We start from the raw sequence: 19830 nt of genomic DNA on the forward strand, positions 1-19830 counted from the left end.
GTCTATATCATCACTGAACGTTAAGTGTGCAGACCCTGCGGGTTTCAGAACTATGCAGACATGACCGAGACACCTCTACTGTCAATAACCAATAGCGGGACCTAAATGCCCATATTGTCACCTACATATTCTATGAAGATATACAGCGGTCGAACCACGATGTCAAGGATTCAGTCAATCCCGTATGCAGTTCCCTTTGTCCAGCGGTATGTTACTTGCCCGAGACTCGATCGTCGGTATCTCCATACCTAGTTGGCTAGTTCTCGTTACTAGCAAGTCTCTTTACTCGTTTCGTAATACAAGATCCCGTGACTAACTCCTTAGTCACGTTGCTTGTAAACTTCTTGTTATGTTGTATTATTGAGTGGGTCCAGAGATACCTCTCCGTCATACGGAGTGACAAATCCCAGTCTCGATCCATGGCAACCCAACAGACACCCTCGGAGATACCTATAGAGCACCTTTATAGTCACTCAGTAACGTTGCAAAGTTTGATACACACAAGGCATTCCTCCGGTGTCAGTGAATTACACGATCTCATGGTCATAGGAATGAATACTTGACATGCAGAAAACAATAGCAACAAAATGACACGATCATATGCTATGTTTATAGTTTGGGTCTTGTCATCACATCATTCTCCTAATTATGTGATCCCGTTATCAAATGACAACTCATGTCTATGGCTAGGAAACCTTAACCATCTTTGATCAACGAGCTAGTCTAGTAGAAGTTTACTAGGGACACTTTGTTGTCTATGTATCCACACATGTATTTGAGTTTCCAATCAATACAAGTATAACACGAATAACAAACGATTATCATGAACAAGGAAATATGATAATAACCAATTTATTATTTCCACTAGGACATATTTCCAACAAATATTATAGCATGGAACAATAAAAAATTATTGATACGTTGGAAATGAATCAGTACCGTTTCGAGGGACTTGGCTTGTGCATCGATTGATTTCTTTTTCTTTTCGAGGGGGACAACATATCGGAATGTTTGGCGGTGGCATTTGGTTGTAGACTGGGCAAACTCTATATTCACATTTCAGGGGAGCTGGAGTGACTGAGTTGTACACTACGCTCGAGCTGAGTTTTAAGAATTTAGCTTCTCAAAGCCCAAACGTTCGGATATAAATCATTTGTTAAGTTGGTGAACTTGGAAGATGGAGAGCATTCGTACATGTCCTAAATACTAAGGGCATCTCCAAGGGCAACCCACAAATTTCCCCCTACATCCGTCCGTGGACATGGGGGCTAGTCCACGAACACAGATGTGGGAGGACGACATCCAATGCTAGCCGCATACATCTTGACAATAATTCGAATCAACTGGTCGAAGTTCGTGCAAACACGATCGGGTTTCATGCAAACATGACAAATTTCATACAAACATGCCGGATTTCATTACATTTCGAACATCTAGAACAAAAAAAAGCCATCCCTGAACCTATCCATCGGTGACGACACCCGACGTCCAAGCTCGTGTCCTCAGCCGTCTTCATGAGCACTGATGGTAAGATCGATGAAGTGAAGGTGTGGTCTCTGACGAGGAAGAGTAGAACACGAGAGACAGACTACCCCCACATGGGACACAAGGCGCCGCTGCCTCCCGTGGCCTACTCATCCTCGATGGAGTTCGCGTCGTGTCTATCGCTGGTGGACGTGAGGTCCACGAGGGAAATGGTGTCGCCTTGGGTGTCGTCACCTCACCGGGCCGCCTGATAGTTCGTCAATGGTGCGTAAGAGGTGCAGTTGGTCTTGTTCTCCTCCGCGACCGCCTGCAATTGTGCCTCCGCAATGGTAGCTTCCTGGCGAGCGGCGACTTGAGAAAGGATGGCATCATAGATGGCATGCTGCTTCGTGATGAAGTTCGGGTTCGTTGCGGACATGGCCGCCAGGGCCTCCTCGCTCGCTCGCTCACTGTCGATCTAACCCAGCGCGAGCCGGTGTTGCTCCAGCACACGCTCTAACACCGACGTACGCGCCGACGCAGGCTTCCCCTCCGTCATGGCGGCGTTGTAGTGCGTCTGCGTGTGTGCCATGGTGTAGCCGGAGTGCACATGAGACGCGGGAGCCTGGACGGTGTCATCAGAGCTCGTCCCTATCGTGGTGCCGTCCTCCTTGTTGTCGGAGACCTCGGGCGAGCTGGCCGGCAAGCCAACCTCGATCCTCCTAGCACAACGACTCTACCAGGTGGCAGCAAGGGCGGCCACCTTCTGCTTCATCTCCGTGGAAAGGTTGTCTCACAAAGCTTCATCGCGTGGACTCGTGGAAAGGTTGTCTCACAGAGCTTCGTCGCGTGGACTCGTGGAAAGGTTGTCTCACAGAGCTTCGTCGCGTGCATCCGTGGTGGATGTGATGCAAGGGAGGAGGATGTGAAGTGGATGTGTTGTGTTGTCGAGATAGCCGGGTGTGGCCGCCCTTAAATAGGGGATTTCGGTGAGGCCAGTCGTCAATGCGAGGCGACGGAGTGGGTTTCTGGATCGACGAGCTTGCTTAATGGCGTCACACTAACGAATGTGACATTAAACGGGCGTGGTAGATATTCGTTCCGTCTCGCCCAGTCACGTGTCTCCGGCATTGAACAAACGTGAACACCGAAGACACCTCGTGGGCGGCGCCCTCGGCCGGCGAGCCGCTTCAGTGTTGACGTCGCTGAGAGGTCACGTCCGCTCTTTAATAGAGACGGTCCGTTCTACAACGGCACGAATGCGGACACCTCGCGTCGGGCGAAAAACGTGTGAAAGAGGGAATAGGGTTTTTTTATGGGCCAGGACGGTTAGAATCGGGACGAAGTAGCGGTCCGTACTCCTACAAACCTCCATCACGTTTGGTTTCGATTTACGAAAAAAAATCATTCAGACCGTCTCGCGTACCGGAACACCACCACGTGGAATAACTTCCGTGATGCTGATCATTACTTCATAAGGTTTCCGGGTCCGCTTGAAGATGCCCTCGCCACAAGCAGGCGAAGCTGCCATGCAATTGTCATTCGTCTTTGCTTTTGGTTGGCCGACTAGCAGCGAAAGAAAGCTTCGGAAGAAAGGTAGGATAAACGCGTGCACCCACGGCGACTGATCGTCGCGTGTGGAGAAGCATCAAGGACTCCACACTTTACACGAAACCCCTCGCAGTTCTTCGTCCTCCCAAACCTCCCCCCACACGCCGCTTCCTCCCCACCCTGTCCCCCTCATCCCCAATCTCGCGCGACGCCACCAAACCCTAGCTCCCAAATTCGGTCGACGGGGAGGGGGAGGGAGGGAGGGAGGCCGGAGACGGGCCCCGCTCGCCGGCGCCGATGGAGGTGAAGCTGTGGAACGACAAGCGCGAGCGGGAGCTCCTGGAGAGCCTGGCCGACCTGTACGCGATCATCAAGGCCACGGAGAAGCTGGAGCGCGCCTACGTCCGCGACCTCGTCTCCGCCGCCGACTACGAGGCCGACTGCCTCAAGCTCATCTCCCAGTTCAACTCCCTATCCTCCTCCCTCGCCGGGGTCGTCACCATACCGCGCTTCGTGCAGGCCTACCGCCTCGACTGCCCCGCCGCCCTCAACCGCCTCGTCCAGTCCGGCGTCCCCGCCACCATCGAGCTCCGCGCCGCCACCGCCTCCTCCTCCGCTCCGCCCGCCACCGCGGCCTCCGCCTCCGCCATCGCCCAGTGCGTCCAGAGCTTCATCACCGCCATGGACGCCCTCAAGCTCAACATGCTCGCCAACGACCAGGTCCGCCCCCTGCTCCACGACCTCTCCACCTCCATGGGGAAGCTCGGTACCGTCCTGCCGCCCGACTTCGAGGGGAAGGTCAAGGTGAACGAGTGGCTCGCAAGGCTGCATAAGATGGGGGCTGGGGACGAGCTCACAGATCAGCAGGCCAGACAGCTCAATTTTGATCTGGAATCAGCTTATAGTGCGTTTATGGCCTCGCTTCCCACTGCTGGCATGTGAAGAATGATCGGAGTTGGTTCTTCTTTCTGTTTTGCCATGCTCTTGTCTTTGCATCATTCATGCAGTGGTATAGATATGTGTAATTTGGCTCACGCTATACCGTTTGTCAACAACAATGCCAATCTTATCGAAAGTTGCCCCCCTACATACAGATCGATTGTTTCATACTCATTATAGGGACCTTTGATTGTATTCAGCGTACAGTGTGTTTATGGCCTCGCTTCCCATTGCTGGTTTGTGGGCAAAGGATCAATTTTGTTCTGAACTGTTCCTATGTTTCTAGTTTGTTAACATGTTGTCTTTTGACCCGCTACTGTGGGTCATATATATGTGTAATTTCGATTGTGTTCTATTCTTTGTCAATAACAGAGCAAATTTTACGAAAAAGCCCCAGATGGATTCTGCTGCATATAATTATTATATGTGGTGCAGTGTTTCTCCCTGATGTCCGTTGATGGTAGAATGCTTGCCTTTGTCTTTTCTATTGGATATGTTTCTTCTCTGTCAGTAATATGGAGCAATAAGTGGTAATTTATATTTCACTCTCTTGGTGGATATTGTGATCTTTCAGTTTGCAAGAACAATCTTGTTTTAATTAGGACAGGTGGCGCTGATTGCATTGGTATTTTAGCTTTTTGGACTTGCTTATCCTGGACTGGCCCAAAGATACATGGATGTTCAGTTATGAAAATACAAGTCATGATGTGTCTACATGCGTGGTTAACCAAATTGCATCATTGATTCAATAGTTTTGTACAGATAGTGTATTCCAACACTGTACTTCTTGATGTCAATAATGGTTTTGCAAGGCTTACTTCTGAATTGTTCCTTTCTTTGTACTCTGGTCGTTGGATCATTACCGCAGTGCCATCCACATGTGTAATATGGATTATACTCTGTTGTTTGTCAATGATGAAAATGCATTTTTTGGTGGAAGGTTGACTCTCGTCGATGGATTCTGTTGCATATTGGCTATATACGGTACAATTGTGCAATGTTCGTTTGTGATGTGCATTCATTGTAGAATTCTTGCATATGCCTGCTAATCTTCCAATTCTTCCTCGTAGGAAATGGTAACTGATAGTAGAACATATGCCTGTAATGCAGGTTATTTCTCTTAACATGCGTATTCCTTAGACTAGCGCTCGATAGTGTGCTTTCTTCCTTTACCAAATAGACACCCAAAACCTCTAAGCAGAGTTATGTCGTATGAATGTAAATGCTACTCCCTCGGTAAACAAATATAAGAGCGTTTAGATCACTAAAGTAGTGATCTAAATGCTCTTATATTTGTTTACGGAGGGAGTATTTTTCTGATCTTTTGGTGTTCTTCCGCATTATTTTCTGAATTTTGGAAGCTGAATAAATTTTCAGATATTTTAACATGCCTAATTTGGTTCTGGTTGAAAAATAATTTAAGTGCAATTTTCAGATGTGAACCTTAGACCTTCTACTGAATTACTCCCTCCATTCCTAAATATAAGTCTTTTTAGAGGTTCCACTAGTGAAATCTCTAAAAGGACTTATATTTAGGAACGGAGGGAGTATATGTGTGATTTTCAAAGCTCGTTTGAATTTGTAAGCTTATAGTAGGAACCAAAAAAAAACTAGGAGTCATTAACTAATTATTATTCTGACATGATGCTTGGCAGGACGTTTTTCCCAGTCTCATCTCACCTTCCTCTGGTTTGCGTTTTCACGGAACCCAATCTGGTGGTGAATCATATCACCCCAGTTTGATGGAAATTGTGTTACCCATTTGTAAATTATACATCTTCATGGATTTCCTGTAGTCGAAGAACAATAGAGTCATGCTTTATTCTTGCTCATAGCTTTCTGAACTGAAACATGGCACTTGGAAAGTGTGGAAGTGCAGTGATAGTGAGGTAGAATAAAATGGTAGAAGCAGGTAACGTAAACCAGTTCATTGACTTTGTTAGTTTTGATGTGCTAAAACACCAGGTCCATTATCACCATCGGATTATTTGGAACCACGGAAATATGTCAAGGGATGCTCTTTGAACGAGTATTTTCATAGTTTCATAACATGAATGAACTGTCACTTGTTTTTATTTTATCGGTTGTAGCCTAGACCACTTGCACGTTTTTTATGATTAGAGAGCTATCCAAAGTGGTTACGTTTAGCTTTTTAGCGGGCCCAGCTCAGCTCAATTTAAGAAAAGATAAGTAGCTGGATCAGAGCTGTGTACATTGGATCATATCAGTAGTCTTGTTGACCTGCTGCTTGGAAAGTTTTGCATCTCATTTCCCTTGTAATACAACACTAGCTCCAACCGGCCTCTCCAGCAGCCTAGCATCCGCCATCGTTGCCATGCCCCTCCAGTATCTGACCATCTGAGTAAGCTTCAGATCTTTCCGTTGCTGTTTTAACCTGTTATTGGGTTCCCCCCTCTCTTTTTTTGACCTCTAGAAATACTTATGTTGGCACAAAAGAAGAAAGAAAATCTGCCCTTTGTGTTGTGTTTATTTTCCCTTTGCAGTTCACTAATTGATCTATTGTTTCCCACTTCCACAGGTTTTTCATCCATTGCTGCCTTCACTGACTGTTTGCCCCTCCAGAAGCACTTCCCTTGCCCTTCTTTCAATCCTTTTGGTCATTCCATACCCAAAAAACAATAAGTCAAAAGCAAGAGGGGGAGAAGTTCTTGCTCCTGTTTACCGTGATCTACCTGTTAATTTTCTGCCCAGTTACCCTGAATTAACGCTTCTTCATCTCCTCCTGCATCCTACCATCCAAGTAGCCACAACCCCACCCCCCCATAAAAGGGAAAAAGAGAAAAAAAAATCTGTCATTGGAGTTATTTTACCTGCTTGCCTGTTTATATCCTCCTAGCTTTCCCTCATTTTGTGTCTTTTGTCTTTACACTATACCCGATTCCGTGCATTCTCAGAAGTCAAGAAGCAGAAAAATACACCCAAAAAATTGCAAATCCATGACAGGGGTGGCACTGGTTGGTTTGCAATTGGCAGCATCTCCGATCCTGAAGAAGCTCCTCACAGATGCTTCAACATACCTTGGGGTTGACATGGCGAGCGAGCTCCATGAACTGGAGACCACCATCATGCCACAGTTTGAGCTGATGATTGAAGCAGCTAACAAGGGCCATCACAGGGTCAAGTTGGACAAATGGGTCCAGGAGCTCAAAGAAGCCTTCTACAAAGCCGAAGACCTGCTGGACATGCATGAGTACGACCTCCTCGAGCGCAAAGCAAAGAGTGGGGGAGATTCCTCGCCACCCCGTGCCTCATCAATCGGCACTATCTTGAAGCCTCTGCGTACTGCTTCTAACAGGTTATGTAATCTCTTCCCAAAGAACAAGAAGCTACTTGACCAGCTGAATGAACTGAAGGCCATTCTGGTGAAAGGCAAGGAGTTGCGTGAGCTTCTTTGCATACCAGCTGGTAATAGTACAGAGAGCCCCGTTGTTCCTCAGGCCACATCATTACCACCTCTGAAAGTAATAGGTCGTGACAAGGATCGTGATAATATAATAGACCTTCTTACCAAGCCAGTTGCTGTTGAGGCTAATTCAGCTATATATGCGGGTTTGGCCATTGTTGGAGCAGGAGGTATGGGAAAATCCACCTTGGCACAACATGTTTACAATAACAAGAGGGTACAAGAACATTTTGATGTCAGGATGTGGGTGTGCATCTCACGCAAACTCGATGTCCATCGTCATACACGGGAGATTATCGAATCCGCAGCTAAGAAGGAGTGCCCACGTCTTGATAATCTGGATACTCTCCAGTGCCAATTAAGGGACATACTGCAGAAGTCAGAGAAATTCTTGCTTGTATTGGATGATGTTTGGTTTGATGATTCGAGTAGTCAGATGGAATGGGACCAACTGTTAGCTCCCCTGGTTTCTCAGCACAAGGGAAGTAAAGTTTTGGTAACTTCTCGACGGGATACATTTCCTTCTGCTCTTTACTGTGAAAAGGTGCTCCGTTTGGAAAGCATGGAAGATACTCAGTTCTTGGCACTCTTCAAATACTATGCCTTCACTGGAGCACAAATTAGAGACACTCTGTTGCTTCAAAGGCTAGAAGCGATTGCAGAGGAGATAGCTAAAAGGCTTGGACAGTCTCCTTTGGCTGCAAAAGTTGTTGGTTCCCAGTTGAAAGGGAAAATGAATGTCCCTTCCTGGAAAGATGCTCTGACGTTAAAAATTGACAATTTAAGTGAGCCTAGAACAGCTCTGCTGTGGAGTTACCAGAAGTTAGATCCACGTCTGCAGAGGTGCTTTGTATATTGCAGCTTGTTTCCGAAAGGACACAAGTATAACATTGATGAGTTGGTTCACTTGCTGATAGCAGAGGGGCTTGTTGATCCATGCAACCAGGACAGGAGATTGGTAGATGTTGGAAAGGATTACCTGAATGAGATGGTTTCTGGGTCTTTCTTGCAACCATTTTCTGAAAGACCTATGGACACATACTACATTATGCATGATCTTCTTCATGATTTGGCAGAATCGCTCTCTAAAGAAGACTGTTTCAGATTAGAAGATGATGAGATGTCAGAAATACCATGCACCGTCCGTCATCTCTCTGTTCGAGTTGAGAGTATGAAACAACATCAGCGCAGTATCTCCAAGCTACATCATTTGCGCACTGTTATCTGCATTGACCCACTTACAGATGATGTGAGTGATGTTTTCCACCAGGTACTGCAAAATTTGAAGAAGTTACGTGTACTCTATTTGTGCTTCTACAATAGTAACAAGCTACCTGAATCTGTTGGTGAGCTGAAGCACCTTCGGTATTTAAACCTCATTAGAACTTCCATAGCCGAATTGCCTGGATCATTATGTGTTCTTTACCACCTGCAGTTACTTCTGTTAAACCATAAAGTTAAGAATTTGCCTCACAAACTCTGCAAATTAAGCAAGTTACGGCATCTTGAAGGGTATCATGATCTGGGATACAGGATGTATGAAGTAGCTCTGCCTCAAATCCCTTATGTAGGCAAGCTAACTTTTCTCCAGCATTATAAAGAATTTTGTGTGCAAAAACAGAAGGGGTGTGAGTTGCGGCAGCTCAGAGATATGAAAGAGCTTGGTGGCAGTTTAAGAGTCAGAAATCTCGAGAATGTCACTGGAAAGGATGAAGCCTTAGAGGCGAAGCTATATCAGAAAAGTCATATCGGAAGCTTGAACCTTGTCTGGAGTTGCAATAATGGCATGAATGCAGATGATAGCTTACAGTTGGAGATTCTAGAAGGCTTGATGCCACCGCCTCAACTGAAGGGCCTCAAAATCAAGGGTTACAGATCTACCGCATATCCACGTTGGTTACTTGAGGGTTCGCATTTTGAGAACTTGGAATCTTTTAAGCTTGTCAATTGCAGTGCGTTAGAAGGCCTGCCACTCAATGCCGAGCTCTTCAGGCATTGCTCTGAACTGAAGCTCAAGAATGTCTGCACTCTGAAAACATTATCTTATCTTCCAGCAGCCCTCACACACTTATCAATTAGCAGTTGCCCACTGCTTATGTTTATTGCCAATGATGAGCTAGAACAGCATGATCAGAAGGAGAACGTCATGAGCGCAGACTACTTGGCATCACAACTTGCTTTGATATGGGAGGTGGATTCTGGATCGAAAATTAAGGAAGTATTATCGACAGAACATTCATCTCTGAAGCAAATGATGACATTAATGGATGCTGACATGTCACATCTTAAAACCATCGCAAGTGCTGTAGAAAGAGATAATTGCAATGTAATGCTGAAAGATGATATCATTAAGGCGTGGATATGCTGCCACGAGCAGAGGATGAAATTCATTTATGGAAGAAGCATCGGCTTGTCGTTGGTTCCACCGTCAGGTCTTTGTCGACTTCATCTTTATTCGTGCAGTATTACGGATGGGGCATTAGCCGTTTGTCTTGATGGTCTCACGTCATTGAGAAGATTGTCTTTAGAGGAGATCATGACTTTAACTACACTTCCGTCGCAAGAGGTCCTCCAAAATTTGACAAAGCTGGAATACCTGTTCATCAAATGTTGCTGGTGCTTCAAGTCATTAGGAGGCTTACGTGCTACTACCTCTCTTTCGGAGGTTCGATTGATTTCCTGCCCTTCGTTAGACTTGGCACATGGAGCAGGTGTATTGCCGTTGTCTCTTGAGGAGCTCTGTATACACCATTGCATGGTTCCTGATAATTTCTTCAGTGGTGATTTGCCGTGCCTGAAAAGACTTAGTATGTTTGGCTGCAGAAGCTCCACATCCTTGTCTATAGGTCATCTGACCTCCCTTGTATCCTTATCACTGGGAATATTCCCTGATCTGTGCTTTCTTGAAGGCTTGCCTTTCCTGCAATTTCACGAAGTACATTTGACAGATGTCCCGAATCTCGATGTGAAGTGCATTTCACAGTTTCGGGTCGAGAAATATCTCTATATTAGCAGCCCCATAATGCTCAACCACATGCTCTCGGCTGAAGGTTTTACAGTTCCACCATTTCTGTCTCTTGAAAGATGCAAGGAGCCATCCGTTTCATTTGAAGAATCAGCAGATTTCACACCTGTTAAGTGCCTGAGGTTACGTGATTGCGAGATGAGTTCCCTACCAAGAAATCTGAAGTGCTTCTCCAACCTGGCGAAACTCGAAATCCACATGTGTCCCAATATATCATCTTTACCAGATCTGCCATCCTCCCTTCAGCACATAGTTGTGTGGAATTCTGAAGTATTGCAGAAGAGCTGCCGAGCACCTGACGGGGAAAGCTGGCCAAAGATTGAGCATATCCGCTGGAAGAGATTCACAGAATTTCCATAGTCACAAATATAAAGAAAAAAGGTAAAGTTTCCCCCTGTGCCTTTGCAAATATGAACTTTTGTAATATTTGTTTCATTTTTTTAATCTTTCAAATACTTCATTGTTTCAAAGTTCCATTCGTTCGTTTATTTCAGGCAGTAGGATCAACATCTTCCCCTCCAGTGACCTCGTCTCCACCCACTGCGTGTCAAGAGTTGGAGCGCCTCAATCTCACTTGCACTTGAGCTCTCTCCGCCGCCTTCGTCAACCGCTACATGCGTCACTCTTCCACTATGAACGGCCCCACCAGCAGTGTTGCGACGCTTGTCTAAATCTGAATCTCTGTTCCACAATTGTTGTCGTTAATTTGTTATATCCTGTCTTGGTGTGTTACTTTAGATTGGTGTTGCTTGTAAAAGTTACCCCTTGTGTACTGAGATGCGCTAGCATTCAATAATTTCATGTAGTAGACTAGTGCTCCCTCCGTTCCTAAATACAAGTCTTTTAAGAGATTTTACTAAAGATCTACATACGGAGCAAAATGAGTGAAACCTTTAGAAAGACTTATATTTAGGAACGGAGGGAGTAGTACTTATGGAGGGCCGAGCCCCGTAATTCCGTGTTGTAGCTGAACTTCTGCAGTTACTTTTGGATCAATGTTATTGGGGGCCTCTTTGTCAAAGACTGAGTGATAGTTAAATGCGCTCACTGGGAAGTGAAGGCATCGCTGGCAACAAGCAGTCCCAGAGAAAAGCTACGGCCTCCTGTGAAAAGCTTTACCAGAATAGCGGAGCAGTTTGGATTGGCCCGAATTGGAACTGAAGCTGAAGCGAGATGAGTCGGGTCTCTTCATTGCAAAGAGCAATTATACAGTTCCGATGGCGCCCATTGCAGAGCGTACTGCAAGCGTTCATGCATCCATGCATGAATAAGATCGGTCGATCTTGAAGGCGCCCCATAGATGCTTGAAGGAACTAAAGGCGGGGCTGTAAATGCTGCAGTCGGGCCCTCTCACTGATGGGGGACAGGCAGCGGATACTGCTAATGGAGATAGAGGAAAATCTGGACAAGGAAGAAATCTATTGGGTACAACATAGCCGTTCTAATTGGCTAAAATTTGGGGATCGAAATATCAATTTCTTTCATAACTTTGCAACGCCTAGGAAGAAAAGAAATTACATTAAACGTTTGCTTGATGATTCAGGTGTTTGGCGAGAGGACAACGAAGCTATAAATAAAGTAACAGGACCTTATACAGACTATATGAATGTAAATGTACCAGTGATGAATGTTATAAATAAAGCTAAAAGGCGTGTTACGGACTATATGAATGAGGCACTCATGGCACCTTATACAGAGGAGGAGGTTAGGAAAGCTTTATTTAGTACTGGAGATTTGAAAGCACCAGGACCGGACGGATTGCATTCTATTTTTTGTAAAAAGTTTCGGCATCTGCTCGGAGGAGATTTAACATGGGAGATCCTTGCAGCTATTAATAGGTACGATCCTGGAAGTTTGGAATTCTAACACTATTGTCTTAATTCCCAAAGTGAAAAACCCAGAAAAGATCACCCAATTTAGACCTATATGTTTATGCAATGTGGTTTATAGGTGATCTTAAAAATGCAAGCCTGAAGGTTTTTCTTCCAGATATAATTAGTGAGACCCAAAATGCTTTTGTGCGAGGGCGCATAATAATTGATAACGTAATAGTTGCGTATGAGTGCTTACATACGATGAAGAAGAGGGAGAAGGGCAAGTCCGAAACATGTGCAATCAAACTAGATATGCATAAGGTTTACGACAGAGTTGAGTGGGTATTTCTGGAGGTCATGCCCACCAAATTGGGATTTCATGCTGAGTGGATACAAATGGTAATGTCTTGCGTGAGATCAGTCGAGTATAAAGTCCGCTTCAACTCAAATAAAACTCTGTCGTTCTTAGCAATGAGAGACCTGAGACAGGGGGATCCTCTCTCTCCGTATATGTTCCTTTTGTGTGCCGAAGGACTGTCAGCTCTTATCGCTCATGAGGAAGAGCCTGGTAACTTGAATGGTGTGCAGGTGTGTAGGGATTCTCCAACGATATCCCATTTACTCTTTCGTGATGACTCTCTGATTCTCGTGAGAGCTGATGCTCATAATGCCAACACCCCGCGTGGGATTCTAGAGAAGTATTGTGCAGCCTCAGGGCAAATGGTGAGTGAACCAAAATGCTCTATATTTTTCAGTCCTAACACAGATGTGGAGGTGAAGGCTGGAATTTGTCAAACTCTCAATATTATGACAGAGTCTTTTTCAGACAAATATTTGGGTCTATCATCCATGATAGGGGTGGACCGTGTGGACTGTTTTAAACAGATTATAGAAAGAATACAAGCAATGGTGAATGGTTGGAAGGAGAGGACTCTCTCATTTGGAGGTAAAGAAGCTTTGTTGAAAGTGGTGGCCCAAGCCATCCCAACATATGCGATGAGTGTATTTAAATTCCGAAGAAAATCTCTAAGGGGATCACTGATGCAATGTCGCAATATTGGTGTGGTGATGAGGAGAACCAACGAATTGGTTTGCATGGTGGAAATGTGTATACCAAAGGAGAGAGGTGGGATGGGATTCCGAGACATTCATAGTTTTAACCTCGCAATACTAGCAAAGCAGTGTTGGAGGCTAATTGAAAACTTTGGTTCCCTATGTGCTCGAGTCTTAAAAGCCAAGTACTACCCTACAGGAGATATTCTCAACTGTGAACTAAAGAAGGGGCCGTCCTATGTGTGGCAGAGCATCTGGGCTGGAGTCCAAACGTTTAAGAAGGGCTATATTTGGAGGGTAGGCAATGGAGAAAAGATAAATATTTGGGTTGATTGCTGGATCCCCAATAATGCACCTAAGAAAGTCCTAACAGTACGAGGAAACCAAGTACTTACCAAAGTGAATGAGTTGATTGATCCAATCACGGAAGAATGGGACGAGGTGTTAATCTGGAAGAACTTCTGGCCTATTGATGTTGGACGTATCATGCAAGTCCCATTATATCAGGTGGATACAGTATGCTGCTTGACACCTCACGAAGAGTGGCACTTTTTCTGTACAATCTGCCTATTATAAGCAATGGGAAGCGAATTATGATATAGAGGATGGCGGTCTGGCTCGCTACTCCGCAGCGCCCCACCCAGTTTGGAAGAAGCTATGGAGCTTGAAAGTTCCAGCGAAAGTGAAAATCTTTATCTGGAGATGCTTGCATAATGCAATCCCATACCGAAGTACACTAATGAACCGCCATGTGGGAAGTTTGTCCCAATGCCCTTTCTGTACAGACGGAACGGAGGATTTACTCCATATGTTGTTCCAATGTGCTAGATCACAAGCAGTGTGGGAAGCTTTGGGGATTGCAGCTGATATCAATTTTGCTTCTTTGACTGATCGCGCGGGTTCAGTGGTCCTAGAATTCATTCTAAGAGATGGGTCTTATCAGCGCCAATATTCTGGAGTGGTCGAGTTACCGGAGCTGATATCCACATGCTGCTGGTTCCTATGGTGGCAACAAAGACAATACGTGCGAGGGGAAGATATACTATCACCAGAACGAACGACAATGGCGGTGATTGCTCTAACGATCAACTATGTGCGCGGAGCAAAAGCAAAAAACCACACCCAAGACCAACAGATGGTCGGCGTACTTGGCAGGTCAGCTAGTCCTAAACGTTGATGCTTCATTCACAGAAGAAGATTATACAGGGTCTTGTGATGTTGTCATCCATGATCATCGGGGATCTTTTATGTCGGCTTCCATGGCAAGATTAGAACATGTTGGTGATGTCTACTCGGCAGAAGTGGCAGCTTTGCTTGAAGGCCTGAAGATGTCAAAACTTGGTGGTGAGATCGAATAATATCACCATGGTGGATGCAATTAGGCCGAACGAAGGTTATTCTATGGTGGCAGCGCCAATCTTTGATAAATGTCGTAATTTTTTAGAAGATTTTGAAAAGTTTACTATTGAGCACTATATAAGGGAGTCAAATTTTGTTACTCATGAGCTGGCTAGATAGGGTCGTGCTAATAATCCATCTCGTTGGATTGATGCCCGCCTGATTTTATTTGCAATCAGTTGACTGACGATGTATCTATCCTTTAATTAATAAAGTAAGCTTTCCCGTTAAAAAAGGAATTATACAGAGATGCGCGGCCTTTTCTTTGATAGTCTTGCTTCTGATACAATTGTGTACTTTGAGGTTTCGAATGAAGAATAAATCAATTTACACAGATAAACAATCTCTGGAGACAGGAGAAGCAACGGAGGGTCATTTGGGACAATACACAGTGGCCAGGCCCTGGTGCACGGTCAGCTGAACAGAAGGACCATAGGCCATCAAATCTTGATCCTGGTTCCGGCCGCACGTTCCTTCTCCTCGGGCAACCACCTCGCCGTCCACGTCTACGATGCCGCCCCTTTTCGGATCCTCCACGAGCTGCCCCGGCGATAACCGAAAGGATTTCACCTGCAAATTCAAACCAGTGAAAAAAAAAATCCTACCGATGAGCCACTCCATGGAAGAAGGTTGGCACAGTGAGTGTTCTGAATCGTTGTAAGTTGATGACCAGGTTGACATGGAAAGAATGGCTGACCTTGAGATACGTAACATGTGGCGATTTCACGTAGCTCCCATCGCTCATCTTCAGCAGCAGAGCCAAAAGATCGGCCTTGGGGCAGTCTTTCAGCAGGACCGCGTCCATGTAGCCATCTGAGAACTGCATCACAGCCACACCATGCATCTCACACAAACTACACCAACACTTGAAAGACATGGAGCTCGATCAGATCACCATTGGAAAATGTTACCTTGGCTTCAGGAGCTGCCATGGCGTTCTCAGCAGCCCACGGCACGTTGTACACGCACACGCCCACAAACGGGCCATCGATGGATCTCCAGTCTGAAACTTGAAACTCGGCCGAAGGGCCTTGATAAGAACACGCCCGAGATTCCCCATTTTGCTCCATGATGGGATTCTCGGCTTCCTTGACGGGATCTCCGTATGCCTCGTAGCCCGGGGCAGGCACGAAGTGGACGCTTCCGCGGTATCGGCGCAAGTTTATTATGCGAACCAGAGCCTGAGATGAATCGAGAAGAACTCGTTACGATGTGAGCCATCAGTTTCCAATATATTTGGAGTTGTTACAAAAAAGAAGAAGTAAGAACACCCACATAAAAGTCGAAACGCGCGCTCCCCATCCACCTGTATTTCTCAGACTCGATGTCAACATCGGCCACCAAACCTGATTGATTTTTTTTCCATGAAAGAGTTAGATCCAGCGTCCGTAGAAGCTCCATTGGAAGTTGACATACATTGTTGTTTTATTTCATGGTTGCGTACCCCATGTAGTTGACAGCACGCTGAATACAGTCTTTTCCCCTTGCACTATAGTGCAGACATCCAAGGCCTGCTTGTGACCTACGCAACGAGAGAGTTGTTGTTCCATCAGATTTCTCTATCTGAAACTGACATGGAAACGTATATTATGTGCCTGAAAGTATACACAAGGACCTTTGATAATGGCAAATACGGCGTCCGAAACAGAGCACGTCTCGCTGGCAGCATGCAGAAGTGATTTAGCCATGCCGTTTCCTGTGCCTGCATAAATAACAAGCCAGCACACATGTTTGAGCACTTTCAGAATTTCTTGTGCTACCAGTGTCTGACCAAAGATCGATCGGTATTCAGCTAAACAAAAGATCAATTGTTCTTTACCAGCTGGAACCACCCCAATTGGCATCTTTATTGCTTCCTCCCAGTCTGATCTTTGCAGAATTCCATTGACAAGCTATGCCAGAAATGTCAGCATGAGAAGAAGAAGAAAATGAGAAACTTACAACATTTAAGACATTTTCTATGTCTTCTTTATTTCTCCCTCCGTTCCAAAACAAGTGTCGTTGCTTAAGTAGCAAATTTGCGACACTTATTTTGGGACGGAGGGGGTAGATTTTTTTTTCCTTTTCCCTTTTTCTGCGAATGAGTTAGATTTGAAGGCACCAAGAACTCCTCAAGCTAAATTTGCATCAGATGCTGTTAACAGATCCCAGTTTTTTTTTAGTTTGGTTGGCATCGCCAGCCTTGCAGGCAAGATGATCCTGTAAGATCCATTATCATGTCAAGTCAACTCACAGCTCCATATCGGATGCCAACTACTAGAGTCAACGCTGCGGATTCTAAGTCGTGTCATGTCGTGCCGTTCCATGCCAACCATGCAAAGCTAAACACAACTGAGTATTATTTTAGTTTGTTACCAACCTCCACGAGGACGCCATCGCCGCTGACGCAGACGATCCCGTCGTATCTCGCAAGATCCAGAGAGGACGCCACCTCCCGGGCATGCCCCCGGTACCGGGTCTCTGAAACAAAACGAAACAAAGCAACGGACCAGACGGATCAGACTAACCGCAGGGGCCAAGAATGTAGGAAGAGAAGACGAAGATCGCTTCAAAAAAACCATGGAGAACCTTACCTTGCGTTGTGACTTGGACGCCGGCGGCTTCGAACAGGGGCTTGATTTCCGCCTCGTAGATCTTGCTCGCCCGTCTTTTGCCGCCGTAGGGGTTGATGAGGACGAACAGTCTCTTGGGCCGGCCTATTATCACATGTTCGTCACAAGATATGGAGCGGCTCGTTGTTAAACTAGGAACAGTTGGTATAATGCCAGAAAAATATTACGGAGGAGTAGTTGATAAAACAGAGGAGCAGGCAGCTCGTCGCATCTAGGTTGGAGAAGAGAAGCACTGTGGAGCATCAGAGGAATCGAAAAAATCCGAGACGGTTTAGGCTGGTCGCGTGGTGACCGGCCGGCACGGCACGACGGACGGAGGCACCAAAGGCACGTACCGAACGAGTCCAAGCAGCCCCGCAGCGTCTCGCCCCACGCCGCGGCCGCGCCCTCGCCGTCGGCCATCTCGAACACGTACTCCCTCCTGCGCCGCTTCCCTCCCGGCCTGGCGCGCACGAAGGCCCTGACGACGACCTCCTTGCCGCTCGCCTCGGCTCCGAGCACGTCGGCCTCCAGCGAGAGGCTCCGAGCCGGGGAGGTGGCTCCGGCGCAGCGCCACCGGAGCTCGGGGTAACCGCCTGTGGTGGTGGTGGAGAGCGTAGCTTCGGCCGGCGTGCCGTTCACGCGGACCTTGGTCGCGGCGACGCCGGCGGCTTGCCGGTCTTCCATGGCGGGGGAGAGAGAGAGAGAGAGCTTAGACGAGCGTGAGATGCGAGATGGATTTTTTGGCGCCGAGTTGGGCCCGCGCAGCAGGGAAGAGGAGTTGGGGATGGAGATGCGGATCGTGATGACCCGTCACGTACGGGTGGGTTTCCGACTTGCGTGCTGCTCGCGGGCTCTCCAGTCACCGGCTTGTTGCCGTGTGTTTGAGTATTTTGGACCAGAGAAAACGTACGTTGTCTTTTGGATTTGGAAAATAAGCATACGTTGTCAATAGATCGTTTGAACTTTTTTGTTAGAAAACCTCCTATCTATTCATCATGCCCATAACTACACACACTGGAGCGAGCCGTGCTGTCTACCGCCATCATCGTCGCTTCCTTACAAAAGTCGGACCTCTGTTTGAAAAGTCGTTGTGCTAAGACCCAACTTGATCAATGGATCAGAGTAACAACCATCGTTGATGAAGAGAAATATAGTAGATCTAAACGATCCAACATGTAGACACACGAACAAAGACCGAAATCAAGCAAATCCACTAACACTAGTAGAAAACAGGGCATTAAGCCAACCACATTGGACCCGGATTGGATATAAACCGGTTCTAAAGGGTCTGTCCGCTGGGCCCCCTCCCTGCAGCAAATGGCCGCAAGGCCTTTAGGACCGGTTTTTGGACCGTTTGCTGCAGGGAGGGGGCCCAGTGGACATACCCTTTAGAACCGGTTTGTATCACAAACCGGTGCTAAAGGTTTTCTCATTTTTGCAGCAACTGCGGGGCCCCGCTGTCAGACCCTTTAGCACCGGTTTTTAACACAAACCGGTCCTAAAGCCCTCCCCTATATTCCACCCCGAGCTCAGCTCCATTTTTTCCAGCTCGAGCTCAACTCCACTTTTGCTCTCTCCTTCCTCTTGGGAGCTCTAATCCATCCCCATTTTTCTCCACCATTTGTCAAGATTGTTGGCACCCATCGGTCCTACGGTTAGCATCAACATTCCCTCTTCCGGCATTGCAAGTTTTGCTCGTTTTCTTGCTCATTTCATTTTTGTTGTGCTAGCTAGGTGTTTGATGAAATGCCTAAGCTAGAGAGAGTTCATCATTTGTTATGTATACATATGCAATTTGAGCTCAAATTTAATTATGATTTGTGGTTTTTTTAGTGTCGCGCGCCTTGTCCCCTTCCTCACCGCCGTCGATCGCCCCGTCACCGACACACCTTGGTGAGCCTATTGTTTTTATTTACCAAAACAAATTTTGATTTGTATGATTTACATATTTACTTGTATATAATTTTCTTATTGTGTAAGATTTTTTTTATATGTATAGCGCCATGGTTTTGATATCCGTCCCCGTTGGCCCTCGTCCAGTCTATGATTCGGATGTGGTATATTATCTTTTATAACTACATATTTTCATTTCCTGATTATATGACAATTAATTACGTCGACCAACTTGACATAGATATTTTTATCTAGGAGGTAGTGGAACCGGAAATGCCAATCGACCCTATTGTTGAGAAGTTACACTTAGTTGAACAAGAAAATGTTGGCCTGAAAGAAAGATTGAAAAAAACTGAAGAAAGGTTGGAAAAAACTGAAAGAGAGAAGATGACCTTGGAAAAGGTTCTTGCCGGTGTCGTCGATGGTCACAAGAGCGAGATGGACGCAATGCGCCTGAAGGTTAGAAAGATTAGAAAATATGCAATTAGTAAAGAGGCTTGGTATCATTATGCCATCGGGTCAATTGTTACCTTTGTTGCGATTTTGATCGCATTTGTTGTTGTTTTTAAATGCATTAATTAGAGAGAGTTTTTATGGTTGGTTTTAGTGTGTATTTTTATGAGAACTATATATGTATGGTCACTACGCTACTTTGGTTTTAACGTGTGATGAACT

At 46.0% G+C, this 19830-nt stretch overlaps 1 protein-coding gene and 1 pseudogene across 2 annotated transcripts; one reads left to right on the forward strand and one right to left on the reverse strand.

Moving 5' to 3' along the window:
* The first annotated feature begins 3005 nt into the window (after nucleotides 1-3005).
* Nucleotides 3006-10788, forward strand: LOC123441943 (annotated as a pseudogene). Its single transcript, XR_006630455.1, has 2 exons — nucleotides 3006-3954; nucleotides 6720-10788. The product of XR_006630455.1 is annotated as a putative disease resistance protein RGA3 (transcript).
* A 4119-nt stretch (nucleotides 10789-14907) lies between these two features.
* LOC123440336 (sphingosine kinase 2-like) lies at nucleotides 14908-18047 on the reverse strand. The gene is made up of 10 exons (XM_045116907.1): nucleotides 17616-18047; nucleotides 17242-17364; nucleotides 17028-17128; nucleotides 16488-16560; nucleotides 16284-16370; nucleotides 16113-16190; nucleotides 15944-16014; nucleotides 15580-15849; nucleotides 15366-15488; nucleotides 14908-15238 (listed from the first exon to the last, which is right to left on the reverse strand). Exons 1-10 carry the CDS (start codon nucleotides 17944-17946, stop codon nucleotides 15041-15043), a joined length of 1455 nt encoding a protein of 484 aa, XP_044972842.1. The 5' UTR covers nucleotides 17947-18047; the 3' UTR covers nucleotides 14908-15040.
* Between the last annotated feature and the right edge of the window lie 1783 nt (nucleotides 18048-19830).

This window comes from Hordeum vulgare, chromosome 3H (assembly GCF_904849725.1).
Source record: "Hordeum vulgare subsp. vulgare chromosome 3H, MorexV3_pseudomolecules_assembly, whole genome shotgun sequence".
NCBI classification, from domain to species: domain Eukaryota; kingdom Viridiplantae; phylum Streptophyta; class Magnoliopsida; order Poales; family Poaceae; genus Hordeum; species Hordeum vulgare.

Coding starts and splice junctions, on each gene's coding strand:
- LOC123440336 (XM_045116907.1), bottom strand. CDS start 17,946: ATGGAAGACCGGCAAGCCGCCGGCGTCGCCGCGACCAAGGTCCGCGTG. Junction 17,129..17,241: donor CGTCCAAGTCACAACGCAAG/GTAAGGTTCTCC, acceptor GTTTTGTTTCAG/AGACCCGGTACCGGGGGCAT. Junction 15,239..15,365: donor CACATGTTACGTATCTCAAG/GTCAGCCATTCT, acceptor TTGAATTTGCAG/GTGAAATCCTTTCGGTTATC.